This window comes from Pyrus communis, chromosome 12 (assembly GCF_041283825.1).
Source record: "Pyrus communis isolate YQ-2024b chromosome 12, ASM4128382v1, whole genome shotgun sequence".
NCBI lineage: Eukaryota > Viridiplantae > Streptophyta > Magnoliopsida > Rosales > Rosaceae > Pyrus > Pyrus communis.
Genome location: NC_142576.1, coordinates 22411413 through 22435978, shown reverse-complemented (window position 1 = coordinate 22435978; position 24566 = coordinate 22411413). Strand labels below are relative to the sequence as shown.

The 24566-nt window shown below is 39.4% G+C and overlaps 3 protein-coding genes across 6 annotated transcripts; all 3 read left to right on the top strand.

Moving 5' to 3' along the window:
- Positions 1 to 76: 76 nt before the first annotated feature.
- LOC137746207 (uncharacterized) lies at positions 77 to 20368 on the top strand. 4 transcript variants are annotated; one of them, XM_088681384.1, is made up of 29 exons: positions 152 to 497; positions 624 to 718; positions 1086 to 1134; positions 1262 to 1361; positions 1591 to 1695; positions 1919 to 2081; positions 4050 to 4167; positions 4305 to 4367; positions 4491 to 4571; positions 4680 to 4774; positions 4878 to 5028; positions 5216 to 5302; positions 5989 to 6108; positions 6287 to 6415; positions 6500 to 6597; positions 6694 to 6817; positions 7396 to 7503; positions 15402 to 15543; positions 15722 to 15832; positions 15935 to 15992; positions 16702 to 16777; positions 17394 to 17579; positions 17677 to 17787; positions 18061 to 18216; positions 18309 to 18467; positions 18650 to 18883; positions 19011 to 19172; positions 19390 to 19502; positions 19607 to 20368. In XM_088681384.1, the coding sequence occupies exons 6-29, from the start codon at positions 2017 to 2019 to the stop codon at positions 20145 to 20147; spliced, it is 3288 nt and encodes a 1095-aa protein (XP_088537510.1). In that variant the 5' UTR covers positions 152 to 497; positions 624 to 718; positions 1086 to 1134; positions 1262 to 1361; positions 1591 to 1695; positions 1919 to 2016; the 3' UTR covers positions 20148 to 20368. The 4 variants fall into 4 exon arrangements, with proteins under 4 accessions (XP_068342385.2, XP_068342384.2, XP_088537510.1 ...); XM_068486284.2 differs by lacking the exon at positions 1086 to 1134 and having other exon boundaries at positions 77 to 497; positions 4451 to 4571; XM_068486283.2 differs by lacking the exon at positions 1086 to 1134 and having other exon boundaries at positions 136 to 497.
- LOC148692510 (uncharacterized) lies at positions 8794 to 15208 on the top strand. Its single transcript, XM_088681388.1, has one exon. The coding sequence runs from the start codon at positions 8897 to 8899 to the stop codon at positions 11498 to 11500; it is 2604 nt and encodes an 867-aa protein (XP_088537514.1). The 5' UTR covers positions 8794 to 8896; the 3' UTR covers positions 11501 to 15208.
- Positions 20369 to 20978: 610 nt separating the features above from the next.
- On the top strand, positions 20979 to 23018 carry LOC137745170 (syntaxin-121). The gene is made up of 2 exons (XM_068485074.2): positions 20979 to 21783; positions 22334 to 23018. The coding sequence occupies exons 1-2, from the start codon at positions 21213 to 21215 to the stop codon at positions 22747 to 22749; spliced, it is 987 nt and encodes a 328-aa protein (XP_068341175.2). The 5' UTR covers positions 20979 to 21212; the 3' UTR covers positions 22750 to 23018.
- Positions 23019 to 24566: the final 1548 nt, after the last annotated feature.

Genomic DNA, 24566 nt, shown 5'->3' with positions numbered 1-24566 from the left:
TTTGTGCGCGCTGCCGAGAACGGGCACGCGTCCAAGTGATGTAATTGGGCTTCCCACCGACAAACCCGATAAGCCCAAATAATTACCCGACCCGAATACCGGACAACAAACGAAAACAAAAACAAAAACGAAGTCGTAGAAGCTCTTCTCTGAGTTCTCTACGCAGATTTCATTCGCCAGAATCGCTCGTTCTTTGATCTTCCATTGACGCCCGGGATCTGAGAGAGCCCAGCCCCCGCCTGACTCACCCGACTCGCATCGACCCGGTGAGTGACTCAGTCCCGTCATTTACTCCGAGTCGCCGTCGCCAATTTCACCGCGCATTTCCAGAGAAATGGTTGATCCGGCGAATACGCCACTTGGCAGAATGTTATTGGAGGAGATCACTCCCGTCGTCATGGTCCTCCGTACGCCCCTCGTCGAAGAAGCTTGCCTCAAGAACGGCCTCACCTTCGTTCAAATGCTCAAGCCCTTCTGCGTCTTCAACAACATCGACGGTGAACGCCACGCGCTTATTTCTCACTTCTCTACTAATTTATGCACCTATTTATGTGTGTGTTAGGGTTTTCTGATGGTGGAATTTGGGTGGAAATTGAGATTTTTGTGTTTCGGTTTCGGTTCAGTGCCGGTGCGGACTGCGAGTGATCAACCCTACAGGCTGCAGAAGTTCGGGTTGCGGTTGTTTTATGAGTCGGATATTCGGCAACCAAACTTAGAGGTAATTTTTCGATTGTGCTGTTTTGTTGCTGTGAAAATGTGGGAATTAAAAAAATTGGAGTAAGTTGAACTCAAGTTTTCTTGGCTGCTAATTTGACTAGTTGATATTGGTAGGCTACTAGGCTGGCACATATAAACATTTGACTTGATTTTTGAAAGCACGGACATTAACCGAGAGATGGGAAGGGGAAAAGGGAAAAAGGACTATACTTGTTAGATATTGAGTAGACAGAGTAAGCATTAAGAAGAAACTTAAGCTCAAGTTGAAACAATTACAAGTCCAACTTGTTAAATGTTAAATGTTCCTCGTTGGCTGGTTCAAACTCTTATGTACACTGTGCTGCTTTCCATCGTGGTATGTTTCTCAGTGAAGCAAAGGGAGAAAAAAATGAGAAGAAGTATCGTGTTGAAGTTTAGGTGGGTTTTGGCCCTTTTGGGTTTGAATATTATGTCTGTTTTGTATATGTAGTTTTATAGTTAAGGTTAATATCCTCTCGGATTCTCAACCGTCTGAGCCTGAGATATATTGTTTAACTTCACCTAGGTAGCAAAAGAGAGGTTGAAACAAGTCATAACCCAGGCTGCGGAGAAAGATCTTTCTGAATTGTGCTCGGACCTGCCTCAAATTGATAATGCATTATCCAGTAAGTATTATTCCTCGTATAGATCCGTGGTCAACATTCTGCTCTCAAGGGAGTTGTGCTGTGGCTAACTATTTTCTGTTATTCTTAATTTTAGATTTTGTGAAATTGATTGAGCAATTATCTTTCATAGGCTATTCTGTGCACCTGTGTTGTACAATTGAAATTGAAATGAATGCTTATTTTTACCCAGATCTGCATTTTTAACATTGATTATGGCTTTCCCTTGCAGTATCGGAATCTGAAGTTCAACCATCATGGTTTCAGTTTTTCAATAAAGAGCTTGTGCATACGGTGTCTTTTTCAGACCACGAAGCTTTTGATCATCCTGTGGCATGTAAGATGTTGAAACTTATAAAGTACCTTTGAAACTTATAAAGTACCTTTGAAACTTATAAAGTACCTATCTTTTGCCTATCTAGTTACAATTTAATGACAAAGCTCAAAAAGTCTGGTCCACGCTATCAGTCACAGAATCGTAGTTCTCAAAATGCTATTTTTTCTTTTTGTGGTATTAATTGGTGGTCTGATGTAACTATCTTGTTTGATTTTACTTGCAGGTCTCGTTGTAGTTTCTTCAAAGGATGATCAGCCCATCAACAGATTTGATGACCTCTTTAACTCGACCAAGTTGCCCTCCCTTCTTACTAATGGGGCAATGGACCCAAGGATTTTGAAGCATTATTTACTAGTGCATGATAATCAAGATGGACCTTTAGAGAAGTACGTACCTTTCTGGTCTTCTAATCATGTTAGAAAGTGAATGAAGAATCTGCATGGCCATAAAACTTTTATACCTGTTGGTCAGCAGTCTCAGAACTTAGCAAATTAATTTGTGTACACATTTGACTGAATTTAGTAAATATAGGGAGGTAAGGAACTAAGGGCTATTTTCATACCATCAAGGTACATGGAGTTGAAACAAGGTAAGCTAACATTGATAATCCAAATAGTCTTCTTAGTTCTCTTATAAACTATATTAGGATTATTGAGCTTCATAATCAAGGTGTTCAAGAGTGTTATGGTGGATATCAATGTTCAGATAAGGGTGTCCCTGATTTGGGTATGAGTTGCGAAGCTGGTGGGTGGCCTTGATTTATCTTGGGCACCCTTCGGGGTGTAATCCGTGCTTTCTGAAATTCGGGGATTATGAATTGTAAAATTCTGGGAATGTCCTTGTTTGCCTAGAGGATATAACTCATGCTCATGCAGTCAGTCTTAAGTACTATTCCTACTAATTTCATGTCTATATTTAGACTCCCAAAGAGCGAACAAAATCCTAGAGATTTTCTACAGGAAAGGATGAAGATTTGAAACTTTTTTTTTAATAATGATCAATTTCATTAACAAAAGAAGCAAACGGAGAGGGTGGTCTAACATACCAGCCCGAACACTCCTACCACAACAAAGACCACAAACCCAAGCAAACAAAAACAAACAACAGCCTAGAGCCAAAAACAGCCAGACTAGCAAATAGCTGCCTTCCAATCTAGACAAAGGAAGGAAACTGATATTCCAGTGTGAACTCATTAGAAACAGAAGACCATTAGACTGATAGAAACTGAAATTTATTTGCTCCCCCATAATCCTTGAAGATCCTTTTATTTCTCTGCATCCAAACAACCTAAACCACAGCATGAAACATACAGACAAACAATACCCGGCTTTGATGAGGAAAGACAATTCTTTGGTATTACCCAAGAGATACCTTCTCCCTGAACAACATCAGCCATAAACTCAATGTCACAGGACAATGAAAAAAGGTGGTCGGTTGATTCAGAGGCAGATTTGCTTAAGATGCACCATTGAGGTAGCAAAGTAAAATTGGGGGGATGGAATAGGAGTAGATCTTGGTAGAAGTTTGTCTTGGGAGTCTTCTTCCCTTATTAATAATCGGTGTCATTAAATCAGTATGCTGCTTTCTCTTCAGTTGCTTGTTTGCCTCTTCAGTTCCCTCTACATCTGTTTATTGGCTCTTGACTTTTAGGTGTTACATGAGTGTCGGAGAATTGTGAGTGTTCTTGATCTTCAGTTCCCTTTGCATCATATGGAGTTAAAAAGTGCTTGGTGTTTTTCATCTAAATCTTATTTTTTTCTTCTAATCCTTGCTAGATACTCTGGGGTGTACATCATAGTCCAAAAAAGAAGACCACCTCATTGGTGCCTTTTTTGCTTTATAGATGCAAATTGTATTAGTCATTGCTTCCTGCATTGTCCTTTTATCACTCATATTTGGGGGAAGTTTCTTTAGGTGTTTAGTATTGTGATGCGCTGTCAAGAGATTGCTACTCCTTATTCGGGGAGTATCATTTTGGAGTTACTTCAAATGAAAGCTTGAACTTTGTGGTTATGTCATGTTTGGAAATTTTGTGAACTCATTGGATGGAATGATAAGAAACAATAGAGTCCTATCTTATAAACATAAATAAAAAATCAGAGTGAGGTTTCTTGAGTTCCTCTCTAGATTTGGTGTTGGAAAGAGGGGAGAGGGGAGTATTATATTGATTGTGGGCTTTTTGTTGTTGGACATTTTGTTTCTCTTTCCTTCTACATGTTTCTTCTCTTATTTTCTTTTCAAACAATCTTGTAACTTTTCTGTTGGATGAGCTCTCTAAGAGAAATAGTAACTTTCGATAATCAAAGGTGACAACAATGGAAAATTGATATTGTTAAGTCTTATTATTTTTGCAGGGCAACTAAAATTTTAACTGAAATGAGGAGCACTTTTGGCTCTGACTGTCAATTACTATGCATTAATTCTTCTCAAGATGGTGTGGTTGAACATCAAGATTATCCCTGGGTGCTTTATGTAAGCTATTCTGAAGTACTCTGTTTTTACTTTGTTCTGCTTTGCTTTTCCGTAGGTAGATTGTCTGATGGTATTATTGTACAAATTAATTAGATGAATTATAGCTGAGCCTCTATGCTTGTGTGTGTTATTGACAGAAATTTGAAGATTTACCTAGTCAACCGCTTCGCTGCTTCCTTAATATTAACGATTTTAATGAGGTAAAGTACCTTTTGTTGCTCATTATCTAATTTTCTTATAATCCAATGCTATGTTGATAATTCAAATGTTTTGCTTACGTCAGAATTTTGACCATGATATCCAATTTGTACAAACTGGGACAGATAAGGGATCTTATGCAAGATTTATCAACTAAACACATTATTCCCTACATGGAGCAAAAAATACGTGCGCTTAATCAGCAGGTATGTAACTCGACAATATTACCTTTAGTTCTGTGTGTATTTTACTTTCTAGTGTACAATTGGTATATGTGTAATTAATTAGATTATGTCTGACTCTCTGGTTTTCAGGTTGCTGCAACAAGGAAAGGTTTTAGGAATCAAATAAAAAATCTATGGTGGAGAAAAGGAAAAGATGATGTGGTGGATTCTCCCAGTGGCCCTACGTATGCTGTACAATATATTTCATTTCATTATTATTTTGTTACTACGTGTTCTTTGTTATATCCTTTTATTCTACTAATGTGGAGTTTACATTCCTTGTTCTAGGTATACCTTTAACTCCATTGAATCCCAAATTAGAGTTTTGGGTGATTATGCCTTCATGCTACGTGATTATGAACTTGCATTGTCAAATTATCGCCTAATATCCACAGATTACAAGCTTGACAAAGCCTGGAAACGCTATGCTGGCGTACAGGTGGGTTTAATGGCTTTTGGATTGTAACTTTTTCCCTAATTTTATATATTTCTTTTTTGGATTTTGATTTTACCCCTCTGCTTATGTATCCCTACATTCGATTTCTCTCCCTTGGCTAAAAGGTCTTTATTTTGTTGTGAGGGTTTCATGGTGTAACAAATCTCACTTATTTCATTTGTTCTTGCAGGAAATGATGGGGCTTGCATATTTCATGTTAGACCAATCAAGAAAGGATGCAGAGTATTGCATGGAAAACGCATTTACTACCTATTTAGTATGTATATTTTTTAATTTTCCTGTTTCGTTTGAGATTAATATGTTTGCTAGCCAAAAGCCCTTGAGGAATAGGTATCACATGACCTTACCCAATGCCTGTCTCAATCTCAGGGATATGAGCTTTAGCTAAGATCATGTAGATACTAGTGAACCAAATTGTAGGTCTGTAGTCGATGACTTGAACAAATGGAGTTTTAGGAATCAAGCATATTTTAATAGCATTAGTGTTCATCACAAGCTCACTCTTAATACTCAAAATATTTTGTTAGATGATTAGTCTCTAGTCAGTAGTCACAGCCCAACAATCCTGGGAAGCTGTCATGTAAAACCCACCAAACCAAAGGGATCTATCCTTCCACAGGCAAACAAAACTTTTCAAGTTTCATCTTCCGTTAAAGGCGTTGCAACCAATTTGCTGTCTCCTCATCAGTTTCATGCCCATCCAACCCATCCACCTAAAATCCAACTCCGACGTCCTACAATTCCATTTTTGCTCTCAATAGATTCTCAGGTTTGCATTTACAGGGATTGTTCTGCATTTTTTCTGGAACTTGACTGGCTAAATTGGCAAATTTTCTAGCCTGTTGACTTACATTATAATATCCACTTGCAGCTCCCCCATATCTTTCCTGTTCTTCTTTCTGGTTGATCCTTCCTAATTTCATTTTATTGGTATCCAAGCAGAAAGTTGCACCATCTAGCCAGCAAAATGCAACTAGGTGTGGTCTTTGGTGGGTGGAGATGTTGAAGGCAAGATATCAGTATAAAGAGGCTGCAACTGTTTACTTCCGTGTTTGTACTGAGGTTATGCTCATTTTTCAATTTCATATGTTACGGGAACCTTTTTTTAACTCCTGGGCCAGTTCTTTTTTTGGAGCTGCTACAGTCTGCTATAATGCTTGAGCAAGCGTCTTACTGCTAGCTTTTCTCTATAATCAGTTAGGAGGTCTTGTTTTCTCATTCCTGACTAATTCTTTGATAGGAGCCGCTACATTCCGCTGTAATGCTTGAGCAAGCTTCTTATTGTTACTTGCTGTCTAGACCGCCTATGTTGCACAAATATGGATTTCATCTTGTTCTTTCTGGTGACCGTTACAAGAAATGTGATCAGGTAGCTATTCTTTAGTTTATTCAACTTAACTTGTTTAAATAAATGCTGCATCTTTTGAAAGATTTCTTGCCTTGTGTTCTTCAGGTCAAACATGCAATTCGCACATATAGAGGTGCCATGTCTGTGTATACAGGGACTACGTGGTGTCATATCAAAGACCATGTTCATTTCCATATTGGACAGTAAGTTTAGATGCAGCTTTATTTGGTATGTAGTTTTGCATGCCAACTTCTTGCGGACCAATCTATAGCATATTTCATACAATTTCTGTGATTCAGGTGGTATGCTCTTCTTGGGCTATATGATTTGGCTGTAAATCATGTGTTGGAGGTCCTGGCCTGTAGTCATCAGTCCAAGAAAACGCAGGAGTTATTCCTGAGAGATTTCCTTCAAATTGTTCAGGTCAGCACTAGTACTCTTTGTATTCTGTGCTTGATTGAGGAGAAGGAAAAAGTGTAAGGTCCTTAAAATAGTTTGTATTTGCTCTTTAGAAAGTAGGAAAAATTAACTTTCATTTCAGATCTCAAGGTATAATATGGTTTGGCTTGACCTTTTAAATTCATTAACCTGCATTCAGAATGAGTTTAATGCCATATTTTAAAATTTTTTGGTATTTTAAAACATTAAAACATGCATACACCACGTAGGGTGGACTAAAATGTTAGGTGATTCTACACCCCCAGAGTCTGTAAAGTTAAATATGATCCTGATAGGAAACAGAATAACTTCTCAGGCCCTGTAGACATCCACAGACCTGTTCAAATTGGAATGGAAGTTTTAGCAACTTCTGTAGCAAAAATTAGTAGACTTCTGTCCTATTTATCACTCTTTTATGGTTTGCGCTTTTTGCTTACGTTATGTTTCTTAGATTAAACAGATTAAATTTCTTAAAATATTTTAAGCAATTGAAATGAGATCAACATAGTCCTTCAACTAGGTTTTACTAAAAACTAACTGAGCTTTCCTCCTCGATTATATAGAAAGCAGGGAAAACATTTGAAGTATCAAAGCTTCAATTGCCAGAGATCAATATTTCATCTCTTAGGGTAATTTTTGAGGATCATCGGACTTATGCATCATCTGCAGCTGTAAGTTATATTTCCTTTCTATCTTATAAATGTTCTATTCAATGCTCCCCCTTTTCTCTCTATTTCCTTATTTTTCAATGATTTCTTCCATGTAATTTCATTATTTCTCTCCCATTTGATGAAGCTATTAGGAGGCTGGTGAGTTTACTTGTAGAATATGAGGATGATGTTCTTATTGTATATAAGGGTTGTACCTCCCTTATGAAAAATATATGGATGTTGCTGTTTCGGTACAGCAGTGGAACACAAATAGATGGAAATATGCCAGCTCTTGTAAACCTCTAGGGGCTTTGCATTGTTAATGCATATATTCCCAAGGTGCATAAAGTCTTTGAACGAGGTTACAAATTGTAGTGTAGGGATTGCCACAACGTACAACAAACAAAACTGCCTGAATAACTCTTTTGACATGCTTGGCTCTTTTAGTTTTCCTATGCTGCTGCTGGATTTCTGCTTTTGCAGAACCTTGTACAACATATCAATGAATGTATTGTGACACACACACACAACATGATTGGGAAAAATGAAGGTTTACAAATTGATTGTTTATTCTTATGGACACATATTCTGCTTTGTAGCCTTACTAAATTGTGGACTGAATTTTTGCGAACTTCAAGAAAAGAATCTTGAGAGTGTTGTATAGGAATTTCTAAATGTGGTACACGTAGTATGATGTACTAATGAGCATGAATTACTTATGAAAACTCACGTAATTTGTGCTTTGATCATAGGCGCAGAAAATGAAATGTGATCATACTTATTCCTTTCATCTATATGTGATGCTGATGAATACTTTGTGTTTCGAGTACTGAGCCGACGCAAAGTTTTACAGATCTGGAGTGCCTCGGAGATCGCGGCCGAGTCGACCCGGTGATTGGGTGACTTCTCGATCTTAAAATCGGAGGGTCATTCCCTTCCGGCTTGGCTTTCACGAGCGGGTCGGACTCTGAGTGCAGAGCCGACGCTAGGGTATCGAGGGCGAGTTTCGCTTGATCAATGGAGATCTGGAGTGCCTCGGAGATCGCGGCCGAGTCGACCCGGTGACTGGGTGACTTCTCGATCTTAAATCCGGAGGGTCAATCCCATCCGGCTAGGCTTTCACGAGCGGGTCGGACTCCGAGTACAGAGCCGACGCTTCTTATCAAGAGCCTGATTCAACTCAGAAAGAGCCCGATTCAAATATTTGTCGAGAATCCTTCAGAGGTGTTGCAGACTGTGTCGATCAAAACCGGAAGTTTTTTTTCTAAGCTCAGTTCAATCTTCCTCAGTCTAGTGCCATGGATACAAGTTAGCAGGTCCAGGTCAATGCTGTTGATGGTTAAGCCTCCAGTTTTTCTTGTGGCTATTGGAACGGGAATGAGAGGAATCTCTGCCTTCATGCCAATATGAGAATATGGGGGATAAGATGACCTACCGACATTTATCCAGGGATTACAAAGTCGAGCAAAAGGTTTTCATCTTAGAGGTGGAAGATAAGTCTTTTGGGGAAAGGATTCAGTTAACAGAGAGAACTAGATACAGAGGGTACCAGATTTCTTTCGATTTGGGCTGCGCTGCTTGGCTCATTGATCAGTTAAAGGAGGCGGTAGTTACAAGCGGTCAGAATTTCTTCAGAAAATATAGAGGTCATAATTATCAGTTTTGGGTTGAAAGATTCCACAACAAAAACGGGGATTTTCTTGTTCTGTCCAAAACAGAAAAGGATGGTTTTGTCAGGAATATCTTCGTTCCTAAAGGAAGTAACTTTTTCGGCTGGAGAAGTTTGGAGGATTTACTGTCTGAAATTCTCCAAGGGGGAAAGAGAGCCGGGGCTTCTCAGAGGAATGTGAAGAGGGATGGAATTGAGCCTTTGAGCAGCCACTCGGGTTTTGGCCCTCAGGTTTCGTATAGAGACGCAGTTCTTGGAGGCAAGATGTTGACAAATGGGGCATCTCTTCCAAACGTCAGAGAGGAAAGATGGATCAAGAAAAACTGGAATACGAGAGATACTTCCACGGAATCCTATAGTTGGGGGAGTGTAATCGTTTGTGAGAGACTTGTGGTGCATCAGCCTTGGAGAGTTGTGGAGGCCTCACTTCAAAATATGCTGGGAAAGAAAATTTGGCTTTCACCGTTCCAATGCAACAAGGCCTTGTTTGTTTGTCAGAACGAAGAGGAAGCAACAAAAATTGCACAACTTGGAGTTCTACCCATGAATAAGTTACCAGATGTAGTGATGTCTGGTTGGTGGGACAGTATCAAATCAAACGACAGAAAGGTGGTTAGTTATGGTGGATGGGTTGCTCTGGAAGGTCTACCACCGCATCTTTGGACCAATGATTTTTTCCAAAAGATCGGCGATGCATGCGGTGGCTTGGTAGAAGTTGATCGGAGAACAGCTAACTTTGGTTTTTTGATTGAAGCAAAGTTAAAAATCAAACCCAACAACATTGGATTTATTCCAGAGTTCGTAAATGTGGTTGATGGAGAATCAGTTTTCAGGGTAAAAATCCGTCAACTTTCGCCAGCAAAGAGACCTAATCTTTCGGCTGCAGATTGTGGAGTATCCACAATATCAAATGGCTCTTTGAAGTCTGAATCGAAGTTAAAAAGGATCACCGGAATTATCCCTCCGGCGAAAGCAGATTTTCAACAGACTGTCCTTAATTCAGGGACACGTGTCTGTTTTCAGATTGGAGATTTTGAATGCCCTGTCACTGTTGGATATGAAAGAAAGCAAGGAGAAAGCATGCATGTGACAGAGAGAGTGCGGGTTGAGAAGCCTGTAATTAATGACTCTACCTTTTCTGTAAGAAAGCAAGGTGAACAACAGAGAGTAGGAAAACTGACAGGAGCGGGGGAAATGACAGAAGCGGTGGTTTTCTCAGAAGGTGCAGAAAAGGCAGTTGCAGGGGATTATTTTAATAATTCAATAGAGAAAGGAAGTCAGAAAGAAGTGGTCTTTTCGGATATAGGCAAGGGTCTTGACCCACATAATATGTTTGCTGGGTCATGTTTAGGCCCAATTAATCTAAATTTCAACGGGCCGAGATTTCAACTACAAGAAGGAATGGTTTTGTCAACCATGGATAAAACGCAGACATCCTTGCCGGTGGAATCAAAGCACTCGAATTGGTTGACAATAGGAAGCAGCACTTCAAAGTATTCAACAGTGAACAATTCTCAATGTTCTTCGGCTATGAAAGCTCATCACAAGGGTGTTTCAAGCAAAACTCCAATGTGTTTCAATTTAAATTTCCTTGGGAGATTTGGCGATTCTGATATTTGTGGAAAAAGACTGAAGCTTGTTCTTCCAGATGAGTTCGGATCTTATCTGACTGCTTTCGAGAGGCCTAAACTGAAGGAATTTCAATCTCCCAATCTCACCTTCTTAAACAATGATTGTGAACAGAAGGAGGAAAAGGAAAGTGATGTCGATGAAGTTCCAATTAGGCCATCGGGCAGGTTGATTGAAGAGGAATCATCTGAACAAAGGATGAGGTTGACAGAGGATCTGGGCCTGGATTATTCTCAATTATCAGATTCTGGTGTAGACGAATACATGTCACAATCATCAGTTTCAGAGGAGTTTGGTGATTCTTCACAAGACGAAAAAGAAACCTTCGATGATTTGGATCGCTCTAACGATGTGCTTCACAATCTCTTCACTGATACAACAATGGAAACAAGGACGACGATGGAAGAGGTACCTTCTCAGTCGCATCATATAGCGAATTTAGACACTGTGGAACAGTTTGAATACAAAGATACTGGGAAAAACAAGAAACTGTTAAAGTACAGCAGAAGGAAAAGGTCGGCTAGAGTATCAGTCAAACGTGAAGCACAAACTCGAACTACCAAATTCATGTCAAATATGAAAGTTTCTTTGGTGCCACTGAAAAGGTCTTTATTTCTTGAGAGGAATACTGGGAAAGCCATTGCTAGCAAGCTTGTGGGTGGAAACAAGGCAGAAAAGAAAATTCAAGGGGGCATTGTCAGATTTAATGAAGATAATTAGCTGGAATGTTAGAGGATTGGGAAGTAGGCAGAAGAGGTTGATTTTGAAACAGCAATTCAGGCGATTAAAGCCCGATATTATTATCTTACAAGAAACAAAGAAAGAATCAATTGACAGATCGCTTGTGGCTAGTGTTTGGGGAAGTAGATTTAAAGAGTGGATTTTCGCCCCTGCTCAAGGAAGATCTGGGGGTATAGCGGTGTTTTGGAACACCAAACATATCTCGGTTATTGAATCTTTGGTTGGAGGTTTCTCTGTCTCCATAAAAATTAAAGCTCTCAATGGGTTGGACTGGTGGTTATCTGGTGTCTATGGTCCCTGCAAAAATAGAGAGCGAAAGGAGTTCTGGGAAGAAATGGCTGGCCTTTACGGTCTTTGCGGACCAAGATGGTGTGTAGGAGGAGATTTTAACGTGGTGAGATTTGTAAATGAGAAATCAAATGGGGGAAGAATGACTACAAGCATGAGGAATTTTAATGATTTCATCCAAGATACAGAACTCAAGGATTTGGAGTTGCTCAATGCTCAATTTACTTGGTCAAACTTCAGAGAAGATCCTGTGTGTCGGAGGTTAGACAGATTTTTGATCTCGGTAGGTTGTGAAGAGATTTTTCCAGAGGTAAGACAAATGGCTTTGGCAAGGGTCACTTCTGACCATTGTCCAATCCAACTAGATACTAACAAGGTGAAATGGGGGCCAAGTCCTTTCAGATTTGAAAACATGTGGCTACAGCACCCAGATTTCAGGAACAAGTTCAAACAATGGTGGCAATCTGAGCAGGTGGAGGGTTGGGAAGGTTATAAATTTTTGTACAAGTTAAAAGCTATCAAAAAAAAGTTGCAAAGTTGGAGCAAGGAAAGTTTTGGTGATGTTGAGAAACAAATTAAGGATGCTGAGGCTAGCATAGAGGATTTAGATAGGAGAGAAGGGTTGGAAGGGCTAGATGTTGCTGCTAAAAGAAAGAAGGAAGAGTTACTTTTCCTTGTGGAAGATCTAGCTTTTAAGGAAGAAGTGAAGTGGAGACAGAGAGGTAAAGTGGAATGGGCTAAAGAAGGGGACGGTAATACTAAATTTTTCCATAGAATAGCAAGTGGAAGAAGGAAGAGAAACTATATAGAAAGGTTGGAAGTGGATGATAGGGGAGTGGTAGAAGATGCAGAAGAGATAGAAAAACATATCGTTAATTTCTTCAAGTCTCTGTTTAGTAGTAACGAAGAGGTATGTTGGGGCTTGGAAGGCATCAATTGGGCCTCAATAAGTGAATCTGAGGCAGCTTGGCTTGAGAGGCCTTTTGAGGAATCGGAAGTACAAAGAGCAGTTTTTGATTGTGGAAGGGATAAATCGCCAGGACCAGATGGTTATTCCTTGCAAATGTTTCAACACTGTTGGGATTTCTTGAAAGTGGATATTTTGAAGGTCATGGAGGAGTTCTTTGAGACCGGAATAATAAATGCGGTGACAAATGAAACATTTATTTGTCTAATTCCGAAAAAGTCAGATTCTTTGAAAGTGACAGACTACAGGCCTATAAGCCTAGTTACTGGTTTATACAAAATTGTGGCGAAAACCCTAGCTTCAAGATTAAGGGAGGTTATGGGCAGCACAATCTCTCCACATCAAGGAGCTTTTGTTAAAGGCCGACAAATTTTGGATGCTGTACTTATTGCAAATGAGGTGGTAGAAGAGGTGAGGCAGAAGAAAGAGGAGGGATTGGTGTTTAAAATCGATTTTGAAAAGGCTTATGATCATGTTGAGTGGAGATTTTTAGACGAAGTTTTACAAAGAAAAGGCTTTGGCATTAGATGGAGAAAATGGGTGCAGGGATGTCTAAATTCTGCAAATTTCTCCGTTTTGATCAATGGGAGGCCTAGGGGAAAATTTCATGCTTCAAGAGGTTTGAGACAAGGCGACCCACTGTCACCTTTTCTTTTTACCTTAGTAGTGGACGTCTTGAGCAGATTAATGGAGAAGGCTCAAGAAAATCAACTGATCAAAGGTTTAGGCATTGGGCAAGAAAGGGTGGAGATCTCTCATCTTCAATTTGCTGATGATACTATTTTTTTCTTGCCAGATGATGAGGAAGTTTGGAACAATTTATTAGAGGTGCTCAATTTATTTTGTACTGTTTCAGGGTTGAAAATCAACAAAGCAAAGTGTTCTTTGGCTGGAATAAACTCAGACTGTGAGAAATTAAAAAGGTTGGCAGATTCTTGGGGTTGTGAGGTGGGTAGTTGGCCAATAAAGTATTTGGGTCTCCCTCTTGGGGGTAGGCCAAGAGCACTTACGTTTTGGGATCCAGTGGTAGAAAAAATGGAAAAAAGACTTCAAAATTGGAAGAAGGCCTTCTTATCCAGAGGAGGCAGATTAACTTTGATTCAATCTGTTTTGGGAAGCTTGCCAATCTACTACATGTCCTTGTTCAAAATTCCTTGCGGGGTGATTGGACGCCTAGAAAAACTAATGAAAGGATTTCTTTGGGAGGGGGTGGAGGAAGGAAAGAAAAATCACCTGGTGAAATGGGAGATAGTTATTAAAAGTAAGGAGGAAGGGGGTTTAGGAGTAGGGAATTTGAGGAATCAGAATGAAGCGTTATTGGCTAAGTGGTTGTGGAGATTTCCAAAGGAATCAAATTCTCTCTGGCACAAGGTGATAAGAAGCAAGTATGGGCTGCAGGATAATGGGTGGAATGCAAATCCTCCATTGCGGGGCTCAAGTCGAAGCCCCTGGAAAGATATTTCGTGTGGTCTCCAATCATTTCTACAATGTTGCAAGTTTAAGGTGGGCAATGGGGAGAGAGTGAGGTGTTGGGAGGATGGTTGGTTGGAAGGGGGACCATTGAAAGAACAATTTCCTAGATTATTCTTGCTTTCGAGAAAGCACAACCAGAACATCGCAAGTTTTGTGGATCTTTCTATCAATTCTTTGAGCTGGAATTTTGATTTCAGGAGAAATTTGAACGAGGTGGAGATAGAAGAGGCGGCTAGATTATTACAGAAAGTGGAAAATGTTCGCTTGTATCAATCAAGAGTGGATGATAGAAGGTGGAAACTGGAATTATCAGGATTGTTCACATGCAAATCCTATCGCTCTTTCTTGAGCAACAATGGGATTGTGCAACATTTTCCACCCTCTTCTCAGATTTGGAAATCAAAAGTTCCTCCGAAAGTCAAAGTCCTTGTGTGGCTAGTGGCTTTTGGGAGGCTCAACACTTGTGATCAAATTCAAAGGAGAAGTCCCTTTATTTGCATTTCTCCCCATTGGTGCAGTTTGTGTAAAGCAAAGGAGGAAAGTGTTGACCACATTTTTCTTCATTGTTCTTACACGATTCAACTGTGGTGGAAATTGTTTCAGGAGGTTAGAGTAAGTTGGGTCATCCCAAAGGGTTGTTTCGAGCTTCTAAGCACTAATTTTGAGGCTCTAGGAAGCGGGAGGAAAGCTAAAGCTTTGTGGGGTTGTCTGGTGTCGGCAGTTTTTTGGAACATTTGGTTGGAGCGTAACAAAAGAATTTTTGAGGATTATTCTGGTGTGGGGGTAGCAGATCTGTGGGGAAGAATAAGATATTGGGCAGCTTTCTGGGCTTCAGTTTCAAATGATTTTAAGAATTACTCTCTTTCTCACATATTGTGGGATATGTTAGCAGTCGTAAAATGATTTTGGTTGAGGTTGTCCTACTTGTAATCTGATACTCTGGAGAGATTTTCTTGTTCTGTTCTTGGTGGATTTCTTATCCACTTCTGTGTATTACTCTTTGTTTTTAATAAACTGTTATAGTTTCTTCTCAAAAAAAAAATATGTGATGCTGATGAGAAGCCTTCCTTTCTCATGGACTTTCTTGAATGACTCTTTAAGGTTTTTAGACCATGGCTTGTAATTGCTAGTGTTGTGTTACAAACATTCCAGGCAAATGTCAAGGAAAGAATATGGGTCTCCTTAGAGGAGGAAATGATTCCAAATTTGTCTACTGCTAGAACTAATTGGTTGGAGTTACAATCAAAGCTTATCCCAAAGAAGTACAAAGATTCAAATGTTTGTGTTGCAGGAGGTATGAACACGAACAATATATAAAGTTGCATGATTTGTACTTTATATATTAAATTGCATCCTTCTAAGGATTAATGCACATTCTTCTTGCCATTGATATTGAAGAAAGAAGATGTTGTAGGGTTATTTTACGCTTTGTTGACATTTCTTGATATTTTGTTCTTTATTACCATATGCAGAAGCTGTCAGGGTTGATATCGAATTCAAAAACCCATTGCAAATCCCCCTCCTCCTGTCTAGTGTTTCCCTAATATGCGAGCTTTCTGCAGGCTCTGATGAAATGAAATCTGGTAACTACCCCCCAACACACACAAACACAATTTAACTCTTTAAGTTGATTATTGGCGAGCACATGTCACAATCATTGGGTGGATCGGTTTGTGATGATGCAGATGCAAGTAGCTCATTGACGGAGATTCAGGATGGGGAATCTACTAATTTAATTCATAGGTGTGTATATGATTGTTTATAATTACTTTCAGTATTTTTAAGGCATTGGTGAGGCATTCAGTGCAATGCGACCCTAAACTGCATTGGGCGATGACTTTCAGCATCTTATTGCATTACCGGGCATGAGCTATTTTGTTGCTGAATTGATAGTTTTTTTTTTTTTTTGAATACTTACTGGCCAAAGTTATCTTTTAATGACTCTGCAAGCTCTTAATCAAGACATCACTGAAAGTTTGAGGAGTTCGTAGAGAAATCTCATCTTCTCCTTTGGCAAGACTAGTATCAACCTGTAGTAATACTGTCTGTCATTGGTTTGGCTGACCGCATGCCTTTATATTGCACAACCGGTGGATTCTTTACTTATTTTATTTTAATATGAACCAGAACCAGTTGGGTTTGTAAAATGAGTTTTGGCTTTGCCAAGTTTGGGCCTTATAGTGGGGCTTGTGGGCTTCCGTATTTCATGATTTTAATGGATATTAGGCTGTCCCATGGACTACTTAATAAGTCAGTGTATTTGGGGCTTAAACCATGACCAGTGTATATTTCTTGTTGTAGAGCTTTGTGTCCCAAAGGCTTACTCATAAATGCTTTGATAATTAAGCTTTGGCTTTGAAAACATTCATTACTTGTCTATATCAATATCCCTATTTCGGTTCTTATCATGTTTGCACCTGCTAAGGTGGATTTGTTTGCTTGACTTTTGCAGGGATGTGAACTTTGAGAGTTCTTTATTTTCTTTGTCTGGTGTTGATTTTTCATTAGCAGGAGGTGAAAAAATTGTGGTGAGTACTTCATTTGTGTTGTTAAAGTATTGCAGAATGAAGTGTTTTAGGATCCTCCATAAATGTAAAGTAATTAAGACCCTTTTCTCACATTTTTTCCTTTTGCAAAATTTTAAAATCACTGAGTACTATATATCTTTTGGTGTTTCTTAGTCTATGGAGTGAATTAATTTGCATCTACATGATCTGTGCAAATGATAGAAAGTCGCTTGTGATTGAAACTAATAAAACTGGTTAGTTATACTACTAAAATTTAATATATGTTTTTATAATTCTCATTCTTAACTTGATTTGTAACTTTGTACTAAGAATAAAATAGAGCTGAGTTTTTAGCTAATATGATGCATGACTTCAATCACTGTCTTTTCTTCCTTTTTTTCTCAGTCCTTTACATTTTTATTTTTTCCTGTGTACTTCCTGTGCACATTGTGCCAACTTCAATTGTTTATTTATTTTGAAGACATTTTGAGATCTATTTTACATGTCTGGTTATTCTTTCTGCTTGAAAAATATAGTTAAATTGATTTCCCATAACACATTTTATAAACCATCTTTTTTACAAATTCATTATTATACTTCTCGAATTCTACTTATTGTCAGTTCCCGTTCCCTTCAGGTGCAACTAATGGTTACTCCTAGAATAGAAGGCATTTTACAGATTGTTGGTGTGAAGTGGAAGTTGTCAGGTTCTGTTGTTGGCTTCCATAAATTTGACACTAACCCCATGAAGAAGATAAGCAGAAAGCGAATACAGAAGGCTAAGCATCCTCATAGTGATAATTTAAAGTTTGTAGTTGTTAAGGTGTTTGCTCCCACCTCCTATTCTTTCCACCTTCAGAATTCTGCAATGACTATGTTCGGGCATCCATTTCTTCTGACTATCTTCTTTCCTATGTCAGAGTGTACCCAAGCTTGAGGGTGTCATTCATCCACCACCTAAAAGGGCATATGCGGGAGATTTACGGCATCTTGTGTTGGAGTTAAAGAACAAATCTGAATTTGCTGTGAAGGTATGCTCAGTTGGACTCTTATGTTCTAAATCTATAATCAGCTAGTTGGTTTATCTGTGTTGTTTTTGTGAAATTTTTGTTTGCTCTTCATTGTTTAGGACGTAGTCTAGGTAGTTGTCTTGAAATTTCTTTGATCACTTTGCCATGCAGGATTGTTGTACTAGATGCCATTGCATGAGCTAATGATTATACACCTTTATGTTAGGCAGAGGCTTACCATATTCTTACAATCTGTTTAATGTGCTTACATGTTATGGCCTGATATTCTTGCAGAATCTGAAAATAAAGATTAGTCATCCTAGATTCTTAAATCTTGGAAAGCGAGAAAGTTTGAACACCGAGTTTCCTGCTTGCTTAGAAAAGACAAATTCTGATCAGTGTGCTGAACATGCTAATCCTAATGACATTTCTCAGGCACTGTTTCTAGAGGTCAGCATCCAATTTCTCCCGGTTTGTAATGAAGCTATAAATTTCCAGTTTCTGGTCTTAGTGTTTTATGTTGATCTCTTTCTATACTTCAGGACACAATTATTCAAGGGGAAACACCATTATTGTGGCCTCTTTGGTTTCGGGCAGCTGCTCCTGGGAACATTTCCTTGTACATAACTATATATTATGAGATGGGCGATACTTCAAGCACCATGAGATATCGCACTTTACGCATGCATTACAATTTGCAGGTGTGTGTATCAATGTCAATTATGAAAGTTTCTTGATTTGATTCACTTTTCTAAGAAATATTTCATGGTTTTTTTTTTATTTTTAATTTTATGATTATAAATCAATGCAATCTTTTGAAATAGATGCTTATCTTCAAATATATTGATTAAGATATATCAATGATGAACATTTATTTTAATAGGTACTGCCGTCATTGGATGTGTCATTCCTTATTAGTCCCTGTCCATCAAGATTGCAAGAGTTTCTTGTGCGCATGGATGTTGTCAACAAGACAAGCTCTGAAAGTTTTGAAATTCAACAGTTGTCATCTGTTGGGAACCAATGGGAAATCTCATTACTTCAACCTGTTGATGACATCATTCCTTCACAATCTTTGACCGCTCATCAAGCATTGTCATGTTTCTTCATGCTCAAGGTTCGTGAAGAAGCTGAAACTGTGGTCCCATCTTTTTTTACAGAATTTCATCCCCCCCATCCCCTTTCTCTATTCCCCTCCCCTCTCCTCGTTTCTTTCTAATGAATGAAATTAATTTTGGATTCAGAATCATGGCAAGTCATCAACTTCTGAAGATGAGAAATCTTCCCATTCCCGACTTCGGGGAACTGATTTGAGATTCAGTAATGGACCACTTTTTGATATAGCTAGCTCTCCCCTGGCAGATTTCCACCATTCTGAAAGACTGCACCAGGAAATTTTACATAAGGTTGATATATTCTTGCTATATCATTTCTACAATCTTTTTTTGTGTTCATGACACCGTTTGGATTTGGTTTGACTCATAAATCACCATGTCTTGAAGGGGAACTAAAGTGTGCATCAGAACATGTACAAGTCATGACGCATTAGCTTACGCTTTTGTGCACTGTGGCTGCTTCTCAGCATTATTTTCACACTGACCCTTTTCTTTTTGTATGGATTAGGGAGACACTAATCCAGTTGACTTCATATTGATTTCCCGGCCTTTGAAGAATGACATTAATCCTGAAGTTTCCGAGCCACCGCATCTTTATTCTCATCATGCATGTCACTGCAGGCAAGTTTTGTTTTAATATGGATTTTTGCTCTCTTTACCTAACTTTGTAGTTTCTTGTTTTAATTTATGTTACGCTGACATCTATTATGGTGGTTAATCTACAGTACTGCAAGGCCAAGTCCTATATCATGGCTAGTGGACGGACCTCGAACCTTGTATCATAACTTCTCTGCTTCCTTTTGTGAAATAAATCTTAGCATGACAATCTACAACTCATCAGATGTCGTTTCATCTGTACGCATAAACACCTCAGACTCCAGTGCTAGTGATCATTCAGGCGATGCAACTCCAGTTCAACCTGCCACGTCTTCTGGCAACCAAGATGGATGGCATGACCTCTCACTAGCGACTGACATCAAAGTGACTTCCGATGCCCTTGGATCCCAGGTCAGTAAGTCAATTGCCGTGGAGAGCGTCTCCCCATTTATTTGGTCCGGGTCAAGCTCAACTAGAGTCCAACTTGATCCTATGTCAAGAACTGAAATTCCTCTTCAAGTTTGTGTATTCTCTCCCGGGACACATGACCTGTCGAACTATGTTTTGCATTGGAACCTTTTACTTTCTAACGATCAAGAAAATCGGGATAGGTATTCCGGGACATGCCAGGGATATCCATATTACCTTACCGTACTCCAGTCAGATTGAAATTTTTCTTTCATTTTTACCTCCTCCATAACGATGGGTGTACTGTGTTTTGTATCTTCGGCCTGTAAATTATAATGTTCGCGATGTCTCTCTTTTGTTTTCAATTTTTTATTTTAGCAAAGCAGGAACTATGAAAGGGTTAGGAAAGTTAGGAGATGAAATCAAATTGTTTTTCCATTTTGTTCTCTGAATAATTAGAGCAGTGAATGTTAGTTGGTGTACTCCGAAATTGTTATACATGGATGAATGTACCCTTTTTCAGTAGACAAAAAAGGCTGTATCTCTTTATGTTTCGTTAGTAATCTCTCTAAACTTGTTCTCGTGTAGGAGTTGTGAAAACACGCGTGTAAAATGCCTGTGATAAGAAATGTACCCGCGTGGGTGTATAAAGCCGACGAAGTATTTTATGCTGGGTGTGTCATTGGCGATTTCACAATCCAAAAATGCAATGACACCCGACCAAGTCCCATGTGTTTTAACTCGCTTTCCAACTTAATTTTCCTTTTTTTCCTTCCCCTTAGTCCTTACGCGTAATTTGCCCAAGTGGCTACACATTAACAAACAGAGGATTAAGGATTAAGTCTCTCGCTTGCTAACAAGATATTTTTCAGTGTGCCGGAAAACAACTCAATACACGAAATGTTATAATACAAATGGTTGGATACTTATAAAAAATAATTCAACCACTTAAAAAGTAACAGAACTAGTTTCCGACACAAAAAAATTTCTCTCCGGATTAAGGATTAAGTTTCTCTCTCTCTCATCCTCTTTCTCTCTCTAGATTAACAGGTGGCCCAATCATAAAAGAGACAGTTCACCTTCTAAGAAATCACCTCTTTCGTTTTTCGCACCAGTCCACCAGACCGCGTCCACATCCCCTTCTCTTCTTCTCACAGCTGAACAGTCCGAGTCCTCGTTGACTAAATCTACCCCCCACATTCCTCTTCAAACCCCCTCCCCAAAATTTCATATCTCCAATTCATCCCAAATTCCCAATTATTCTTATCGATTCCGATCGGATTTTGGTTTCGATTTCGATTTGAAAAACTCAAAGCTCGCAAAATCATGAACGATTTGTTCTCCGGCTCCTTCTCGCGGTTCCGGAGCGAGGAGCAGTCGCCGCGGCGCGATGATCACGTAATCGAGATGGGGTCGACGGCGGCGGCGGGGTCGGGCGCCGCCGGAGTCAACCTCGATAAGTTCTTCGCCGACGTCGAGTCCGTCAAGGACGAGCTCAAGGAGCTCGAGCGCGTGTACTTCAGCCTCCAGTCGTCCCACGAGCAGAGCAAGACGCTCCACAACGCCTCCGCCGTCAAGGACCTCCGATCCCGCATGGACGCTGACGTCACTCTCGCCCTGAAGAAGGCCAAGGTGCTGAAGGTCCGCCTCGAGGCGCTAGACCGATCCAACGCCGCGAACCGGAGCCTGCCGAACTGCGGGCCGGGGTCGTCGTCGGACCGGACGCGGATCTCCGTCGTCAACGGCCTGCGCAAGAAGCTCAAGGACTCCATGGACAGCTTCAACGCTCTGCGGCAAAAGATCTCGTCCGAGTACCGCGAGACCGTACAGCGGAGGTACTACACCGTCTCCGGCGAAAATCCCGACGAGAAAACGTTAGACCTTCTCATCTCCACCGGTAAGGGCAAATCCGTCATTCTAACATTTTAACTATCATTCGTCGCCATTTATTTTGCTGCTTAATGGAATTAAGTAAAGAGGGTTGTGACATGAGTCCCACACTTTGACTAACTTATAGCTTTTACCTTCAAACTAAACATTCATTAAAATTCGATTTAAATTTGACAAAATATAGAGCATTGATCCTTATTTATAACTTTAGTCAGAATTTCCGTCAAAATTACGTGGATTTAGTATTTAAAACTTTAAAGTGCAACCATAATTCGAACTAGAATTTCCGTCAAAATTAAGCATGCAAAGCGAAAGTGCCTAAAGAATTATGTAACTTGATTTTGTTATTAGTGTCGCTTAATTGTGACGGAAATTCTTAGTGAATTGGCACGAAGGACCAAGGCTTCACATTTTGTGTGAATTCAAATACCAGTTTCGATCAATCATTTTTAATTTAAAGACCAAAACTCCCATTCGGTCGCAATTTAAAAACTAATCCTGCAATTGTAATGCTTAATGAACCATTTGATTAACCAAATTGGGAATTAAATCTGCAGGAGAGAGCGAAACGTTTCTGCAGAAGGCAATACAGGAGCAAGGGAGGGGCCAAGTCCTTGACACGATTCAGGAGATCCAGGAGCGACACGACGCCGTAAAGGACATGGAGAGGAACCTACAGGAGCTGCACCAGGTCTTCCTGGACATGGCCGTGCTGGTGCAGGCGCAGGGGGAGCAGATCGACGACATCGAAAACCACGTCATGAGAGCCAACTCGTTCGTCAACAGTGGCACCCAGCAGCTCACCAAGGCCAGGGCCTCCCAGAAGAACACCCGCAAGTGGACTTGCTTCGCCATTATTCTGCTGCTGGTTATTATTCTGATCGTGATCCTCAGCTTGAAGCCCTGGAATTGGGGTGGCGGTAGCAATAATAGCAATAATCCGACGCCCGCCGCGCCATCGCCGCCGCAGTAGGAGAGGAGAGAGTAAAGAGTATTGTGATTTATTCCACATTCCTATTGTTTGTGTTAAATTTTTGTGACATTTATTTATTTATTTTTTATAGTAGGGGTTTCTTCATTTTATTTTGTTAGGTTTGACCAGTTGATCAGAGACGTGTTTGCTTACCCGTATCAAGTTTAAATCTCTTTCCGGTACTAAAATAGCTTAAAATATCGCTTTGTCTGAAAAAAATGAAAAAGAAAAATACAAGCTCTCGTATAGGTTCATTGCTTGCTTTGTAACCTTTTGTGTTCTTTTTAGCTATCCTATTCTGTTTATGGATTTTGTAAAGGGAAAAGCATCTCTGGGGATCCTAAGGATCCTGTGATCGCTTATCGTATATCATGCGATTAGTTTTCATTAGGTACTATTTATATTTAATTTTAAATTTGAAATTTTGAAATGATTTCTAACCGTAGGATGTAAGATTAACGGTCACGATCACAGGGATCATTTTCCCTTGTAAAGGTCAGTTTTAGAGTCAAACCTGTGGTGGGAAAAGTGGTTGGAGATTTAAAATACTTAAAAGTTAAATTGTAACCACTTAGTATTATAATTTAGTGATATTTCTCTTTACTTATAAGTGAGAAGTTTTAGGTTCGATTCTCGCCAAGTGAATTTGAACCACATTATTACTAGTCAATTGTGAGGCTTAGTCTACTCCTTTAGCGTAGATAATATCGTTTGTTTAGAAGAAAAAAAATGACACTTCGCTAAACATTTAGACACAAAAGCAACATAATCACACATATTTGCATAGGTTGACATTTTCTAAATCTAGGGTTTTCAATTATTTTAAAGAACGAAATGATCGAACTACCTTTACATGTTGTACACATGCTTTCATTTAACATAAATTTGGATATAATAATAAAAAACTAGGGGTGTGATATCCACACACCCCATTTTACTTCTCACACATTTTTTTAATTTTTGGCCATCGGATCGGATGAATTGAAGAAGATCAATGGACGGAAATTATCAAAGAGTGTGTGAGAAGTAAAATGAAGTGTGTGGATAGCACATCCCAAAAACTAACAATTGGGGGAAAAAGGCCAAAAAAATAAGCATGAGTCCTTAATTTTCCGATGGAAAAATTTAGGAAGGCAACGACTTAGTGAAAGTTCCCACGCGCCCCGGGGGTTGGGGGGGGGGGATCCAAAGTAGTCTGAACTCTGAAATATAAGTGGTGAAGATTGACTTTCCCAAACTGAATTTTCACAATCATGTGATTCTAACTTAAAATTTTCACTTACAAGTAAAGAAAAATATCGCTCGACCGTAGTATTAAGTTACCATTCTTGTATCCTTTTGCATCCTCCATGCCAAAATAATGAGTGAGTTGTTAACTTGAAGGATGGACATTTCTGATCATTATTGGAGAGCCCTGGTGGTCAAGGGGGCAGATCAATTTTGACTCTAACTCGCTAACTTGAAGGATGGACATTAAACGTGGAAGTGTGCAACTAGACAATTATCACACGTATAAATGCTCTTTTTGTTCTTTTCTTTTTTTATTTTCTCCGTGGAATCTGAAAATTGAGATGAGTGATAACTATGTGGTACCAAATATTAATAAATATTGGATATCACAAATGGTTCTTTGGGGGGGGGGGGGGGGGGGGGGGGGGGCATCAAGAAAATGACATAATTAAAATGTCACTTGGCTTTACGGCCAAGTGGTATCTATAAAGCCAAGTGGTATCTATCATCGTTGGTAAATGAAAAATTTTAAGTTTAAATTTTGTAAATGACGTATATTGTGCGTACCCGTTGTGTAAAAAAATGAC